The sequence below is a fragment of the Grammomys surdaster genome, unplaced genomic scaffold (genome assembly GCF_004785775.1).
Source record: "Grammomys surdaster isolate TR1022 unplaced genomic scaffold, NIH_TR_1.0 213, whole genome shotgun sequence".
NCBI lineage: Eukaryota > Metazoa > Chordata > Mammalia > Rodentia > Muridae > Grammomys > Grammomys surdaster.
In genome coordinates, this window is record NW_021604658.1 from 2,055,111 (window position 1) to 2,072,191 (window position 17,081).

Genomic DNA, 17,081 nt, shown 5'->3' on the forward strand with positions numbered 1-17,081 from the left:
GATTCTAAACTTTCCCTCCCTCCCTCTCCCGTTTGTTCATTCTGTACTAGGAACTGCATTTAAGATCTTGAGAGTACTAGGCAGGTGCTCTGCTACTGAGCTACATCTCCAGTTCAAGATGTTTTTCTTAAACTTTTTGCTGAACAAACTCGAGTGTTAGCATGCTAATTCAAGATAGGTTGCTTTTTATATTCTAATAACTATTCTAATATGTATATCTGGAAAAGTAAAATATAAAATTTTTTTTTCTTATTACAGCAGAATGGCCAAAGACTATGACAGGTCTTCCCAGCACGTCCGGGACAACTGCCAGTGTGGTTATCATCCGGGGCATGAAGATGTATGTAGCTCATGTAGGTGACTCTGGGGTGGTCCTTGGAATTCAGGATGACCCAAAGGATGATTTTGTAAGAGCTGTGGAGGTGACACAAGATCACAAGCCAGAACTTCCCAAGGAAAGAGAAAGAATCGAAGGACTTGGTGGGAGGTAATCATTTGTTTTGTCTGTCTTATTTTGGTTCTGGTTAGATAACTGTGTGCACTCTGTCTTTTGTCTCCCTTTTAATTGAGGCAAGGTTTCATTATGTAGCCAGCCTGTATGTAACTCACTTTGTAGCCTAGGCTGGCCTACAACTTGTTATCCTCTGTTTTAGCTTCCACAGTTCTGGGATTATACATGAATCCTTCCTCTTGCCTCCCCCACTCTCTTTTTTTGAGATAGAATCTTATATAGCTGAGCCTGACCTGGAACTCTTGATCTTCCTGCCTCTTCCTCCCAAGGGCTTTGCTGGGATTACATGCATAGGCTCTGTTTCCTTTTTAAAGCAGTTAATCTTCTAGTATTATGAGTTTTCATTTGCTTGTTGCAAAAATATATATTCATATTTACCTTATTTTGAATTGCTTTATTTATGAAAATGGTTCTAAAGGAGAAGTAATATCTCAAGTAACAATAGGTAGAATTTTATTGTAAGCCTTTCAAATAAATACTGACAAGACCTTCAGAATCTGGACAGAGCAGAACAGTTCTGCCATGTGCCTTGCAGATACTGTTTTCACAGTTTATCTTTATCATAATCCTAGATTTTAGAAAAATGTTCTCCTTTTTAAGTCTCCTGGGACATGTATGTGTGTGCGTGTGCGTGTATGTATGTATGTATGTATGTATGTATTTACAGTGAGAGAAAACACTTGATTGACAGGGCTGGCCTGCTTTTTCATTTTTGCAGAATAGGTGACAGCTAGTCTCTCATATCTTCTGTCTTTAAACTGTTGTGGAATGTTACCTTTGGTTGCAATAGCTGGACACACACACATTTTAATATAATTGTTTACTTTTTGAGACACTGTGTGAGCCAGGTTATCCTTAAACTCACAGAGGTCCTCCTACTTCTACATTTCAAGTATTGGGATTAAAGTATGTGTCACCAAGCCCCGGGAAGAGTAAATGCATTACCTGAAAAGTAGTTTTATTGTGGATACCAGCCAGGAGGGTGTGTACCTGTAAGTTTGAGCCCATCTTGGGCCATATAGCATGAGCTACATAGTAGAGATACTTTTCCAAAAAAAAAAAAAAATTCATCTGTGCACTTGCTTATTCAGTGCCCATTCCTATCGTTGGTAAGCACTGACTTTTCACTGTCATAGTTTTGCTTATTCCAGAATAGTATATGGTTAGGACTTGTAGAAGCCCCCATACCAGGTTTTGTAGTACATGACTTCATCATTTAACCACTTACTCCTGGGGTTCTGTAGCATAGCCAGTCATTCCACTGCTGAAAAACTCTCTCTATAAACATGGCCCTCGAGATGAAAACAGCTGACTGTACACTTGCTTAGAAAGCTTCGGCATTTCTTGAGTAATCTCCAGACTACATTTTGAGAGAGATCTTTCTAATATCCTTTCAGCTTCACCTTTTAGATTTTAACCTTAAACTTAGAATTTCAAAAAAAAATCTAAGCAATGTAGTAGAGACACAGGCTAATTTTTTCTATGTGGCAGGGAGTAACTGCTTGGACAGTTACACACCTCTATTGATTAGGAGGCTGACCTGGCTTATGTCTTTATTTTGCTGAAAGATGGCCTTGAGTTTATCTTCTCCATGTATTTTTTCTGGTTAAGATAAACAAATATCAGCTCTGTTGTAGGATAGCTTTGCTTATTGTAAAATGACCCTGGAATGGAGGAAGCTTCATCTGGCTAGAGACTTTGCATAGACTACACATTTCTATTTGCAAACATAGCTGAGGCTTCCAACAAGTGTGTATTTTAACTTGTGTACAGATCTTATAGTTAGGTCTTTATTTTATGTGTATATGCATATATACATTTGAATGTATGCTGCATATATGCAGGTGACTGTGGAGTCCAGAAGATCTCCTGGACCTGGAATTAGAGTGCCTGTGAGCCACCAGTGAGGCTGCTGAGAAGGGAACTTGGGTTCTCTGTAAGAGCAGTAAGTGCTCTTCTGTGCTGGACCACCACTCTAGCTCTACAGTTACAGTCTTGTGAGAAGATGCTGAATTTCTAGGGCATAGGAAATTTACTTGATTATATTGGGTATTGGGGCTCATGCCTGCTATCCCAACATTTCAGAGGGTAAAGCAGTATTGCCACGAGTTGGTAGCCAGCCCAAGTTGAATAGTAAATTGTAGGCAGGCCTGAATTATAGAGTGGAAGGAACCCTGTTTATTGAAAACTTATCTGTTAAGCCAGCCATGGTGGCATTTGCCTATAATCCCAGCATTTGGGAGCAGAGGCAGGGAGACTGCTGTAGGTTTGAGGTCAATATTATCTATAAAACAAGTTCCCTGACAGCCAAGGCCACAAAGCTGACTTGCTTTTGGTGGCTACAAAGGGACTCCTGAGAATCCTAAGGATTGCTTTCAAGATTTCCTTTGTCCTTGAAATTGCTGTCTTGGATATTTTTATTATTTTTGTTCTATAACGTGCAATCTTAAATGAACCTGTTTTCAGGTTATAGTCTGTTTAATCCTATGAGAGATACTTGTGCATATACTTGTTTTTTCCACATGTTTGTTTATTCTGTCTTTCACTTACTAGTATTATACTCCTGCCTCCTCCATTTTTCTCTTTCCCTCCCTCCCTCTTTCTTTGTGAGAGAGACACTGTGTGTGTGTGTGTGTGTGTGTGTGTTAGTTGGGATTGAATTGAGTCTTATACATGCTAAGCAAGCACCTACTGCTGCCCTGTAGTCCAATTCGCATAATTAATTAATTAATTAAAATTAATTAATTTTGAGACAGGGTCTTACTCTGTAGCTCTGGCTGTTTACCAGGTTGTCCTTAATCTCAGAGATTGTCTGTGAATGCTTCCTGATTGTGCTACCATACCTTTTCCTCACAATCTTTTAAATTGAGGCATTCTTTTTTTTTTTTTTTGGCATTTCTGGAGGTAAGACCTAGTCCTTGCACATATAGGCAAATCTCTGCCGTTTAATTGTGCCACTGGTCTTTTTCTAGATGTTTTTAATATCGGTGGGCCAGATGCTTTTTCTCATATATATATATATGTGTGTGTGTGTGTGTGTGTGATTTATTTATTTTATGTATATGAGTACAGTGTTGCTGTCTTCAGACACACCAGAAGAGGGTATCAGATCCCATTACAGATGGTTGTGAGCCACCATGTGGTTGCTGGGAATTGAACTCAGGACCTCTGGAAGAGCAGTCAGTGCTCTTAACCACTGAGCCATCTCTCCAGCCCTCATTATATTTTTAAGAAGATATTTTTTCTTGATTATTTTCTTATTTTTTAACTTGGATTTTTAAAGTTATTTTATTTGATTTTTTTCTTTGATTTTTAATAGCATTTAAAAAGAAAGTTTATAGTTTTTGCCTTTTCACTTAAAAATGCCATCTGGACAGTTGGACACATGCCTTTCGCCATTTGGGAGCAGGTGTATTTTTGCAAGAATTGAGCCATTTTATGGTAGGTTATTTCCTGACTTCCCTCAGTCCCGACCTAGGCTGTTGGCCAGCATTCTTGTTTTTGCAACCTTCTGTTGATGTGCAGTCAGCTCTGCATGTCAGGCTGTTCCTCTCCATTTGCCTTTTAATACAGAACAACAGCAGAGTGTGCAGTAAAAGTGTAGTGTCTTGTAACATTGCTTTGTTTTTAGACTGCTTTTTTTCCCCTTAAACAAACAGTGCCATTATTTGTCTTGTTTCTCAGACACCCAAGGACCATAATATCCTTGCCAGTGAAATATCAGGGGAACTCTCAGTACATTTGTATTGGAGACAGCTACTGGGGTTGCTGTGTGCAGAGGCTCGCCTGTCAGGTGTAGTCTTTTAGAGAGAACACTTGGGTTTTAAGATGGTTTGGAGACAGAATGCTGGCATTCATTCTATGCATTTCTCCTGTTTGATGTTCTTGTGAGTGACCAGTTTACTTCATTTTCCTCATTTGAGCTTCAGCTTTGAAAAAACATAACGCGGCAGCCTTTCGTCTTCTACCTCTTATTGGTTTTAGAACTGAAAGATGAACTTATTCTCCAGAAGGATGGTGAACAAGGGACTTATTGCAATTCTGCTCTCTATTGACATTTTTGGTTATTCTGTTTCAATCTGTTTCAGCTGTACTGTCACCATATTAGTGATGACCACTGGCCACATGTGACTGCTTAAGTTTAATAAAAATTAAGCTATAGAATCAGTTTCCCATTTCTTACTTATAGTGTTTCCTAGCACTGTGTTAATGTAGGACAATGCAGATTGATCATTTCCCACTGCTACTTGGCTCTCCTGGCTTGGCCTTTGTTTCTTTTGCTTGTCTTCTTTAGGTGAACTTGTCTACTTACTCTCTCCCTGTCAGTCTTATCTGGGAGTGTGTACCACGGAAAGTATGGAGGTCAGGACAACTAGGGCATTGCTCCCTGCCTTCTACCTTGTGACACAGGGTTTCTTTGCTGTTTTTCTGCTGAATACACCATGTTAGGTGACCAGAAAGCTTCCAGAGATTCTGCTATCTTTGTCTTCTATCTCCTTGGAGTTCTGGGATTATAGACATCCCTGAATTTAATGTCTGGCTTTTGCACAAGTCCTGGAGATCTGAGTTCAGATCGACAGGCTTGCACCGTCAGTACTACTACTACTATCAGTACTATCCTTTCTTCAGGGTTTTGTTCTTTTTTTTTCCTTTTCTTCTGTAGTACTAGATATTGAACCTAAGGGCTCATATATGCCAGCCAAGTGCTTTACGACTGAGCTGTATCCCTAATCTAGTTTTCCAGGCTGTGAAGCCAACTGACTCTCGGTGCACATAGAGTTAGTTGATGTTCATTTAGTTTAGGGATATAGAGTCCTGCTACTCAAATATAAGAAGGTGAAACGTGTACCAGTGTGTCAGATTTCTTCTCTTTTCTTTCTTTCTTTCTTTTTTGTTTTTTTTTGTTTTTCGAGACAGGGTTTCTCTGTGTAGTCCTGGCTGTCCTGGAACTCACTCTGTAGACCAGGCTGGCCTCGAACTCAGAAATCTGACTGCCTCTGCCTCCCAAGTGCTGGGATTAAAGGCGTGCGCCACCACTGCCCGGCAAGATTTCTTATTAATAATGAGACTACCTGGCAAATCTGTATGGGTTAGAGGCAAATCAGGTGGGTGCCTAGCATCTTAGGCTCAGTGTTCCTACCAATGGGGTGGGGAAAGTCTTCATATCAGCTGGTTTGTGTATCTTCTGTCAACTTTTAATTTTTTTATTACATTTGTGTGTGTGTGTGTGTGTGTGTGTGTGTAGGCATGCATAAAGGTCAGAGAACACCTTGCAGGAACCAGCTCTTTCCTCCTAATATATGGACCTTATGGATTGAACTTAAGTCATCAGGCTTGGTGGCAAGCCCTTTGACCTCCAGAGTATCTTGCTGCCCCCCCCATGATTATATTTGGAGATGAGGTTCTTATTATGTTGTCCAGGTGACCTTCAATTTCATGGTCCTCTCACGCAGTCTCCTTAGTAGGTGGGGTTACAAGCACCCAGGCCACCTTGGGAACTGCTTTGTTCACCTGGTGTTTGAGCTTTCTCTCTTTGACCTGGCCTTGCTGCCTTGTGTAGGCTGAATGGCCAGTGAGCTCCAAGGATCCTTCTGTCTGCCTCCCCAGCCTGCATTCACCTTAAGCGTGTACCACCAGCACCAGCATGCCTTGCTTTTATTTGGTTCCTGAGGATAGAATTAAAATTCTTCTGTTTTCACGGCAGGCACTTTACAGACTCAGCTATCTCTCTAGCGCCTCTATTGACATTTAAAAAATAAAAATCAGAGAGGCTGTGTGTGTGTGTGTGTGTGTGTGTATGTATGTATGTGTTTTGGAGGGCATGTGACACAGAAAAATCATGGTTAATTTGAAATAAGGGTCAGTTTCTTTTATAAGACCCATTTAGTCACACCAAGCACAGAATTAGCAATCATTTCCAATATTATTTTAATATTTATGTTATTTATTTTTTTAGAAATAATTAACCATACTTACAAAAGTTTTAGGTACCCTGAGGTGACTAACTCCTTTATAAAGATTTTTATTGCTTCTTTAGCAAAGTTGTAGGAGAATTTTCCTATCCTGTAACTCCCAGATATGTATCTATAAAGCTTTTGTGTTCTCAAGGACTAGTTTCATGCTTTGAACTACAGAAACATTTACATATATAGGAATCTACTCCAAAGAAGTGCTGAGCCTTCTGCCAAAACCTTCCAAGGGCCTGGAGGTCTGAGTCAGCATGCCCAGCTCCTCTATCTTCAAACCAGAAACATTACAGCTGACATTCTTCTGTGGCCCTCATCCCCCAACAAGACTGGAAAACCTTTTTCAATTTATCCTATATAAATGTTGTCCATTTACCAGGGCTCTTTTTTACCCTCCTTATTGTCTGAGTCCTGTTGTCCTGCGCTTTTCTTTGGCCCATCCCTTCATTTTCATATTATTTGCAGTTGGTTCTGTTTGGCCTAATCTAGTCAAATTCTTCTCATGTAAATCCTATCCTGCTTTGTCTGTCTTTTTATAGCAAGACTTATTATATCTTTGCACTTGGATATATGTCATTATTTTGTGATAATATAGTCTCATTTTATTAATTTCTAACATATCAGGCTTAGTTGTATTTTAATCATGTAGGCTACTTATGAACTCTGTTCACTTTTTAGTGTAATGAACAAGTCTGGAGTGAATCGTGTCGTGTGGAAAAGACCTCGGCTCACTCACAGTGGACCTGTTAGAAGGAGTACAGTCATTGACCAGATTCCTTTTCTGGCTGTAGCAAGAGCACTTGGTAAGATGGACTTACATTTGGTAAAATCATGTTGTATTTTCTGCTCTATCTAGTCTAAAAGATGATATGGAGAGATGAGGCCTTACATGGTGAGTGAGATTAGAGATGATGGAAGTGTATGGTAATACTTTAAGTGTGAGGGAAGAGGTAAAGTCTGTATTTCCACATCAGTTGTTCTTTGCTTATGATTAATGTCTGTGGTCTTCCATATTTATTTATTTTATATATATGAATACACTGTTGCTGTCTTTAGACACACCAGAAGAAGGCATCAGATTTCATTATAGATGTTTGTGAGACACCATGTGGTGCTTGGAATTGAACTCAGGACCTCTGGAAGAGCTCTTAACCACGGAGCCATTTCTCCAGCCCAGTCTTAATCCTTTTCATCTTAGGGATACTTAGAGATCGGTGTGTCTGTCAGTACTCATTCAGATATATACTTGCATGCTTGTCCAGGCTTCATGCTATGATTAAAACCATTTTCAATATTATTCTTTACTTCAGCCCTTAGTATTCTTAAGCTTCAGATGTTTGGTTTTTGTTTGTTTGTTTGTTTGTTTTTTCCTTAGTAAAATAAATTGTTCATGCCAAAATAAAAATAGTTTTTTCCTAGTCTTCTGGTTTTATAATGAAGACTAGATTTTTTTGTTTTGTCTTTATTTATTTTTGAACAGAATGAACATTGATTTATTAAGGAAAATTGAGAGAGAACTCCTGAGAGTAGGAGGGAGTCTGTGGGAGAAATATTCTTGTTTTGTTTTATTTTTGAGATCTCATTGTAGCCCAGGTTGGCCCAATATAAATGTGTGGCCCTGTGTGGCCTTGTCCTCACAATGAATCTCCCGTCTCAGTTTCCCAGTTGGCTGGGGTTACAGGGATGACCACATATAGCCGAGACTACTGAATTGTAACTAATGAAATACTTGCTTTGGCTCTTCTACATAGGGGTGGTTTATCTAAAGAAAATTCTTGGGGTAGGAGATATAGCTTAGCAGTTCAGAGCACTGCCTGCTCTTCCAAAGGACCCCATTTCAATACCCAGAATACACATGACAACTCACAACTGTCTGTAACTCCGGTTACAGGGGATATGACAGCCTCATACAGACGTATGTGGAAGCAAAACACCAATGTACATAAAATAAAAATAAATAAAAGAAAATTCTATGAGGAAATAACAGTTTGTTTTCACTAGATAGCTGAGTACCCTAGTGTCAGGTGTTTTGTTAAGTCTTGGATGTATAATGCAGACAGACTGTTGTCATGGAATAACACCTTGCAGCTGGGAGTGGTAGGCAGCGAAGATTTAAATCAAGTAACTTTACATTAGGAAATCCCTTGAAAGAAAGAGACAGTGCTGAACTTTATTTATTTATTTATTTATTTGTTTGTTTATTTATTTTAGAAGGGAAAATACTTTATACATTGTGACAGAAATGCCACTTTTAGGGAGTATTGTGTTAGCTGCATCTTGGAAGTGGAGAATGGACTAGTTTTGTGAAAAATATTTCAGGAGTAGATCTTGATGTGGGAAAGATCATATAGTATATCAGGAATTGCCACAGTGCTGGAATTAGGCTGGGCATGTGGCTCAGATTCTAGAGTACCTGCCCAGCATACACACAGACTGTGTTACATCCCAGTACTGAATAAACTAGCTGTCATAGTGCACACATGTAATCCCAGGACTTGGGAGGTAGAGGCAGAAGGATCAGAAGCTTAAGGTCCTCTTCAACTACAGAATGACTTTGATTCAAGGTCTATTGGCATACAAGACACCCTGTCTCAAAATAAGCAAAAAGGCTTGAGTTGGTGAGGTAGACATGATGAGTTTCAGTCAAGGCGCAGGTGTACTGAAAGTATTATGGTCTCTAGGCTGGAAATGAAAATTATACAGGTATACACATGCCACAGTGCTCTTGAGGAGGTTAGAGAACATCTCCCAAGGTTTTTTTTTCCCCATCATGTGTGTGCTGAGGATTTATTTCAGGATGTCAGGCTTGGTACAAGTGCTTTATCCACCAAATCACTCATTGACCCATTCTTTCTAATTCTTCTTATAAAAAAAAATTAAAAAAAATTTTTTTTAGATGGGATCTCTTATAGCACAGGCTGATTTGAAGAACTGGATGTTTAGCTGAACTGTCTTTAAACCCCTGATTCTCCTGCCTCTACTTCACAAGTGCTGCTATTATAGTCAGTGACTATTCACCATGACTGCTTCAAGATTTATGTCATAAAAGGTTATTTTGATTGTAGTTTGGATACTAGATTACTGAAGCAGGGATTGGGAACCGTTGTGCTAGGTCAGCCAGAGTTGATGACAGTTTGGGGGAAGTTGATTGCTGGTCTGACAATTGTTGATACTTAGATTAATGAGCTGTCAGGTGTTCTGGGAGCAAGCCTTGGAACCAGAGGAGCTAGCTGCTCCTGGTGTCCTTTCAGCACCCTCTACTGATGGAAAGGGGAATGACCGCCAGCAGGCAAGCAGCTGCCAGGACCCAAGGCTCCCACTTTGATCTACAGAAAAGACTTCCTGTGATGCTATTAGGGAGCTGGCTATAAATATGTCGTGATGAATTTAAATTTTCTGACTATAGGGATTTTTACTAATGAATTCAAAGAAGTTTCAAACCCCATCTCAAGTACTTTTTGGGTAACTGTCTTGAGAAGCCTGCCATCTGTGTATTGGGTGTGTACTGCCCTTTTTCTAAGTGCCTCTTCTGTAGTCTGCTTTAAATTTCTTAAAAAAAAATTATAAACAATTTAAAAAAAAGAAAAAATTTCTTTTTTAAAAATTTTCTATGTATGGCTATTTTCATTGTATACATGTCTCTGCACCATATATATGTGCAGTGTGCCCTTCGGCCAGAGAGGGTTTTAGATCTCATGAGACTGGAGTTATTGTTGGTTTTGAGCCACCATGTGGATACCGGGACTTGAACTCTGATCCTCTGGAAGAAGAGCCAGTGTGTTCTTAACTACTCAGCCATCTCTCCAACCCCTCTTTCTGTCTTAATGCCTATTCTCTATATTTTTTTCTCATTTATTTATGCATTTGTATATGTGCATGCATGTCACAGCACACATGTAGAGGTCAGAGAACAACTTTTGAGATACAGTTTTTTTTTTTTTTTTTCTAGACAGGGTTTCTCTGTGTAGCCCTGGCTGTCCTGGAACTCACTCTGTAGACCAGGTTGGCCTCGAACTCAGAAATCCGCTTGCCTCTGCCTCCCAAGTGCTGGGATTAAAGGCGTGTACCATCACTGCCTGGCCTGAGATACAGTTTTATCCTTCTAGTATGTGGGTCTCAGGGATTAAGCTCAGGTTGTCAGGCATCAGTCACCCTTAGCTACTGGCCCAGTGCCTACTAAATCTATATTATCCATATTAAACATTTCTTAATTAAGAAAGAAAAAGGCATTCTCTAGGGAGGAAGTGGGCTGAGAAGAAGATAGCCATTCAAAAGCAAATGTCAACTGTGCTTCATTTTAAAAATATTTATTTATTTATTTATTTATTTATTTATTTATTTATTTGGTTTTTCGAGACAGGGCTTCTCTTATAGCCCAGGCTGTCCTGGAACTCACTCTGTAGACCAGGCTGGCCTTGAACTCAGAAATCCACCTGCCTCTGCCTCCCAAGTGCTGGGATTAAAGGCGTGCGCCACCACTGCCCGGCCAAAAATATTTATTATAAACATGTTGGCGCATGTACTTGGAAGGCAAGAGGCAGGCAAATCTGAGTTTGATGCTGGCTTGATCTGCAAAGTGAGTTCCAGAACAGCCAGGCTATTCAGAGAGCCTGTCTTGAAAAACATATATATATCTATGTATATATTGACTATTGACTTTTCTCTGTTGGGTTTAACAAGTTTGCAGAGCTGTTTGTGGTGCTGTGGTTTGAACCCAGGGCCTCATATGCTAGCAAGCACTCTACTGCTGAGCTGCACTGAGTCCTTTTTAATTTCATAATGGGGTCCTACTGTGTTGCCATGGCTGGCTCAAACTTGGAATCAATCCTCCTCCCACTCTTCAGAATAGTGGGATTCTGAGTGTGTGCTACTATACTTAGCTTTATTTTAATAACTTATTTGGCTTTTTTGTGCAATGAAATTACCCATAAATAATTTCCTCCTATTCATCTGTATTTATAATCATCTTACTGGGCTGAGAAAGAACTCCAGCATAGTATTGGAAGAAAAGTGGCAGTCAAGACATAGTATTCTTTTGTTTTGTTCAAAAAGAGTTATGTTCTTAATTATTTTCCTCTGAAACTGGGGCTCAATCCTAGGTCTTTGTACATCCTAAACAAGTATTCTTATTTCTGATATATATCTCTACCCCATGTGATAGTTGTAATTTATATTTTTTATCGATATTTAAATGGTATGTGGTGCTGAGTTACAAGCCCTGACCCTAAGCTATAGAAGGTCATTTTTTGTAAGTGTTTCTGTACTTTGAGTATATTGTCCAGCATGCGCTCCTATCTCATTCCTGACATCCTCTCTTTCACTATTTTATTTCCCCTAGATAGCTTCATATCTAATTTTATTCTATAATTACATGAACTTACGTATCTACTTAAAATCTCAGAACCACAAATGAGAGAAAACACAAATATTCTGAGAGTGCTTAGTTCATTTTGCAGTTTTCTTTAGCACTACTTTAAGGTTAAGGAGGGTGTTTGCTGCAAATCCCCATGCTGGTTCTTGAGCATGCTGAGGGAATTCTCTCGTTGCTAGTGTGATTGTGTGGGTTTTAGATGTTGTCAGTTGTTGTGTATCTATAGGAACGGCTCTAGGGACTCTGGGCGCTGGTTGACGATGTGACTTTCTTGCAAGTAACAGTTAGTGCCTCTTCTGCCCCTTTCCCTAGGTGACTTGTGGAGCTATGATTTCTTCAGTGGTAAGTTTGTGGTGTCACCTGAACCAGACACCAGTGTCCACACTCTTGACCCCCAGAAGCACAAGTATATTATCCTGGGAAGTGATGGACTTTGGAATATGGTTCCACCTCAAGATGCCATCTCCATGTGCCAAGACCAAGAGGAGAAAAAATACTTGCTGGTGAGAAGTGACTTAGTGGTTTGATGTTGTCTGAAGTGTTTCCATTTTGTTGTCCATGGTTGTGAGTCTAGCTAAGGAGCTTTGTCATGTGTCTTATCCTTGCTCTGAACAAACTCATAACCATTTCCTGTGACTCTCCTCCTTTTCCATATGCCTTGCAACTTCTGGGCTTTTCTGTTTCTATGTATTTGCTTATTTTGGATTTTTCCTATACATATGATCATATACCAAATGGCCTTTTAAATCTAGCATTCTCTTAGCATAACATGTAAAGTAATGTTTGTTTTCTGGCACTAAGCATTGAATTCAGAATTTAACAGAGGCTAGGCAGATATAGGGTGTCTCCTAGATTGCGCACGCTGACCTAAATTTTGGGATTAATTCTCCTGTCTTACTTCCTGATAGTAGAGATGGCAGGCATGCATCACTTTGCCTCATGCTCAGTCCTCAGCACCTAATCTAAAAAAAAAAAAAAAAAAAAAAGGCTGTAAATGTCAATCCCATCAAACTGAGTTTGTTAAAGCTAAGAGTTGTTACTTCAACATTCATTCTTATTACCCAGACTTAGTGTTTTGCAGTTAGTGATTATCAGATAATAACAAAGGTGAAATAACTTGCTAAGTGGTGGTAGTGCACATCCTTAATCCCTGCACTCGGGATGCAGAGACAGGTGGATCTCTTGAGTTGGAGGCCAGCCTGGTCTACATGGTGAATTGCAGGAAGACCAGAGCTATATAGTAAGACCCTGTCTTAAGAAACAAGAAAAACTAAAAGAACAAATGAAAGAAATAGCTTGAATGGAATTATTTTTCTCCATGGAGCTTTGCTGAGAAGTAAAGTAGATATGCTGGAAAAGAGAAGGGCAAAGGAGTATTTGACAGTGAGTCCCGACAGCTCGTGTGAACCATGTGCCCAGAAGAGTCTGGGAGAGTCAGCAGTTAGCAGGAAACATGGACACTGGCCTCAGTCAGTTTAGATGCATACTTTCCACCTTTTGTTATGTTTAGGTCTTTTGAGACGGCTCTCATGAAGTCCTCTGGTTTCACACTTAGGCAGCCGAGACTAGTCTTGAACTCTTGATCCTCGTGTCTAAACTTTGCAAGTGGTAGGATTACAGGTGTGCATCCTCATATGTGGTTCTTCTTTTAACGTCACTAAAATTAAGATCCTTTTTCCAAATGGTGTATTATAATTTGACAGTGATTTTTCTTTTATGGCACACAAAATGTTGTTTCTATAACTCAAAGCTTGTGATATTCCATATCTGTAATCATAGTACCTGGGATGTGAGGTAGGAGGACTATCAGTTCCAGACCAGCCTGGGCTACACAGTGAGCTCTAGGATGTTCTGGGCTATCTCTGTGTGTTGGCAGTGTGGTTCCTCGTTCTTGGGCACTAGTGATCTTCCTGTGATTTCCCAGGTAGCTGGCATTCTGGACCAGGTCACTGGTGGGCTGCTCAGATATGTGGAAGTCAGTCCCTGCAGCTGTTTTTTTTCCTACCATGACTAATTGTCTTACATGTTAATTATATTTATAATAATTTAATTCCTATTAAAGATGACTTCTCTGTAACTTTCCTTACTTCTTGGTTAAAGAGATAAAAACATCCTTTATATCCCATCCTTTTAGCGATCCTCCTGCCTCAGCCTCTCCAGTGCTGAGACTAGAGTTTTATATCATTATACCTGGTGTACCAGTATCTAACTTAACCACCAGATAAAATAACCCCCCCCATCTTTTTGAGGCAGGGTTTGTAAGTGCTGACTGTGCTAGAACTTGATATGTAGGCTTTGAACTTAGAGATGCCTCTGCCTCTGCCTTGGAGTGCTTGAATTAAAGGCTTGCAACACCATGCCCTGCCCCAAATTGTATTTTTAAATAAATTTATAGAGGCATTAGTTTAACATGATTATAGAAATTTTAGATCATGTTTGAGAAATTGAGTTTTATTAACTTACTTGGCCACACTTTAGCTTTTTTATTTTTAAATTTTTGTTTTCTTGTGTTTATGCATGTAGTATGTATACATGTGTGTTGGTCAGAGGGTGGATTAAAGAGGAGCCGGTGCCTCCTCCCATGTGGGTCTAGTGGATTGAACTGGAGCCCTTGAGTCCTCAGGCCTGGCACAGGCACCCTTATCTACTGAGCCGTCTGACCAGAGCCACCAGGGTTTTAATTTGAATTACATGCAATAGTAAGTAACTGAGAGTTAATGTTCTTTTAAATATAGGGTGAGCAAGGACAGTCCTGTGCCAAAATGCTTGTCAATCGAGCGCTTGGCCGCTGGAGGCAGCGTATGCTTCGGGCAGATAACACAAGCGCCATCGTAATCTGCATCTCTCCAGAAGTAGACAGTCAAGGGAACTTCACCAGTGAAGATGAGCTCTTTCTGAACCTGACTGATAGCCCTACTTACAACAGCCAAGAGACCTGTATGATGACTCCTTCTCCAAGTTCTACACCACCAGTCAAGGTACACAGTGCTACAGGGATGGGTGTGTGTGTGTGTGTGTGTGTGTGTGTGTGTGTTACTTTTCTATTCCTGATAAAGCACCATGACCAAGACTAATTTATACAAGAAAGTGTTTACTTTGTTAATCTGGCTTGTGGTTTCAGAGGATCAGAGTCTATGAGGACCATGAAAGAACAGCTGAAATTCCCCCCCCTCTTTAATTTTATTATCTGAGTGTTTTACTTGAACCTATGTCTGTTTACCATGTGCATGCCTGGTGCCAGCTCTGAGCTGCCATATGGGTATTTGGACGTGAACCTGGGTCCTCTGCAAGCACAAGTACTCTTAACTGCTGAGCCTTTTTGCCAGCCCTGAGAGCTCACATCTTGATTCACAACCGAGAGAGAGAGAGAGAGAGAGAGAGAGAGAGAGAGAGAGAGAGAGAGAAAGAGCGCACTGGGAATCTCTCAAGTCTTTTGAAACCTCAAAGCCTACTCTCGGATACACACCTCTCTCAACAAAGTCCACTCCTCCTAATTCTTTACAAACAATTGTACCAGTTAGGCACCACATGTTCAGATATCAAGCTATTCCAACACATCTTGTTTGCTTTTGAGACGAGGTCTCATTGGTATGGCCCATGGTGACCTTACACTGGCTGTGTAACTGAGGATGATCTTGAATTCTTGATCTTCCTACTTTTATCTCCCAAGTGCTGGGATTACAAGATTTACAATCATAACTGGTTAATTAAGACAGAATTTTGGATTTGAATTAAGTTCAAGAAAATGGTGGTACATAAAATAATTCTTTAAAAAAAAAGGAGGAGGGCTAGAGATGGCTCAGTGGTAAGAACACTGTCTCCTCTTCCAGAGGTCCTGAGTTCAATTCTCAGGATCCACATGGTGACTCACAACTATTTGTAATGGGATCCAGTGCCCTCTTCTGGTGTGTCTGAAAACAGCGACAGCACATACATAAAATAAATAAATCTTAAAAAAAAAGAAAAAGAAAGGAAAAGAAAATGATGGATCTTTGCAATATAATTCATTGCTGGAAAGAATCACTTTCTGCTCTGCCCCTAATGATGTTTGTGACTGCTGAGCATACTGCCCCTAAACTATATCCTCCAGTCCTTCAAAAGCCATCTTCACACAGGACCAATTTAAAGTCAGGCATAGCCGGGAGGTGGTGGCGCACGCCTTTAATCCCAGCACTTGGGAGGCAGAGGCAGGTGGATTTCTGAGTTCGAGGTCAGCCTGGTCTACAGAGTGAGTTCCAGTACAGCCAGGGCTACACAGAGAAACCCTTTCTCGAAAAACCAAACAACAATAACAAAAAAATAATAAAGTCAGGCGTATGTGTATAACGTAATAGAAAAATTATTGGGGCTGGTGAGATGGCTCAGTGGTTAAGAGCACTGACTGCTCTTCCAGAGGTCATGAGTTCAAATCCCAGCAACCACATGGTGGCTCACAACCATCTGCAATGATATCTGATGCCCTCTTGTGGGGTGTCTGAAGACAGCTACAGTGTACTTACATATAATAAATAAATTAGTAAATAAATAAATAAATAGTTTAAGAAAAAAAAAAGAAAAACTATTGTGGTCACTGAAAAATGCTAATATGTGGAACTTATTGATTCCCCTCTATGAATCTATGAACATTGTAAAACATTTATAAATCTGTGAACCACTTGTATACATAATAGTTAATTTAAACTATAATACAGAGCTATCTTGATAAATATTTTGAGCAAAGTCATACAGAACCAAGATTGAACTGACCTTTAGGATATTGGACCTTAGACTTGGGTCTTTTTATTAGCATAGGTAAAAACAGCATTATCTTCTTATGTACTTGTTTGACACATGATTTCAGGCCTCCAACCTGATCCTCCTATCAGAGTGCAGGGATTATAGAAGTATGCCACCATGCCTGATTATTCAATTTCTTAGTGTAAATTAAAATGGAATGCATTTGAGATGTGCTGAGGTGGGGCTAGAGAGAGACAGTTCACTGGTTAAAGTACTTGTCTGGGACTGGAGAGATAGCTTAGTGGTTAAGAGCACTGACTGCTCTTCCAGAGGACCTGAGTGCAATTCCCAGCAACCACACAGTGGCTCACAACCATCTGTAATGGGATCTGATGCCCTCTTCTGGTGTGTCTGAAGACAGCTACAGTGTACTCATATACATTAGATAGATAATCATGCTACATCATCTATTAAGTAAATTTTCAAAAAGTCAGTGAATTGTTTATTTTTAGATAGG

General features: G+C 39.9%; 1 protein-coding gene across 1 annotated transcript in view; it reads left to right on the forward strand.

The window, feature by feature from the left end:
- Ppm1d (protein phosphatase, Mg2+/Mn2+ dependent 1D) overlaps positions 1 to 17,081 on the forward strand; it is a 36,178-nt gene that overhangs the window by 13,865 nt on the left and 5,232 nt on the right. The window contains exons 2-5 of the mRNA XM_028772482.1: positions 259 to 487; positions 7,156 to 7,280; positions 12,161 to 12,351; positions 14,584 to 14,826. Of these exons, the coding sequence (XP_028628315.1) occupies positions 259 to 487; positions 7,156 to 7,280; positions 12,161 to 12,351; positions 14,584 to 14,826 (788 nt within the window). The remainder of the gene's footprint in view (positions 1 to 258; positions 488 to 7,155; positions 7,281 to 12,160; positions 12,352 to 14,583; positions 14,827 to 17,081) is intronic.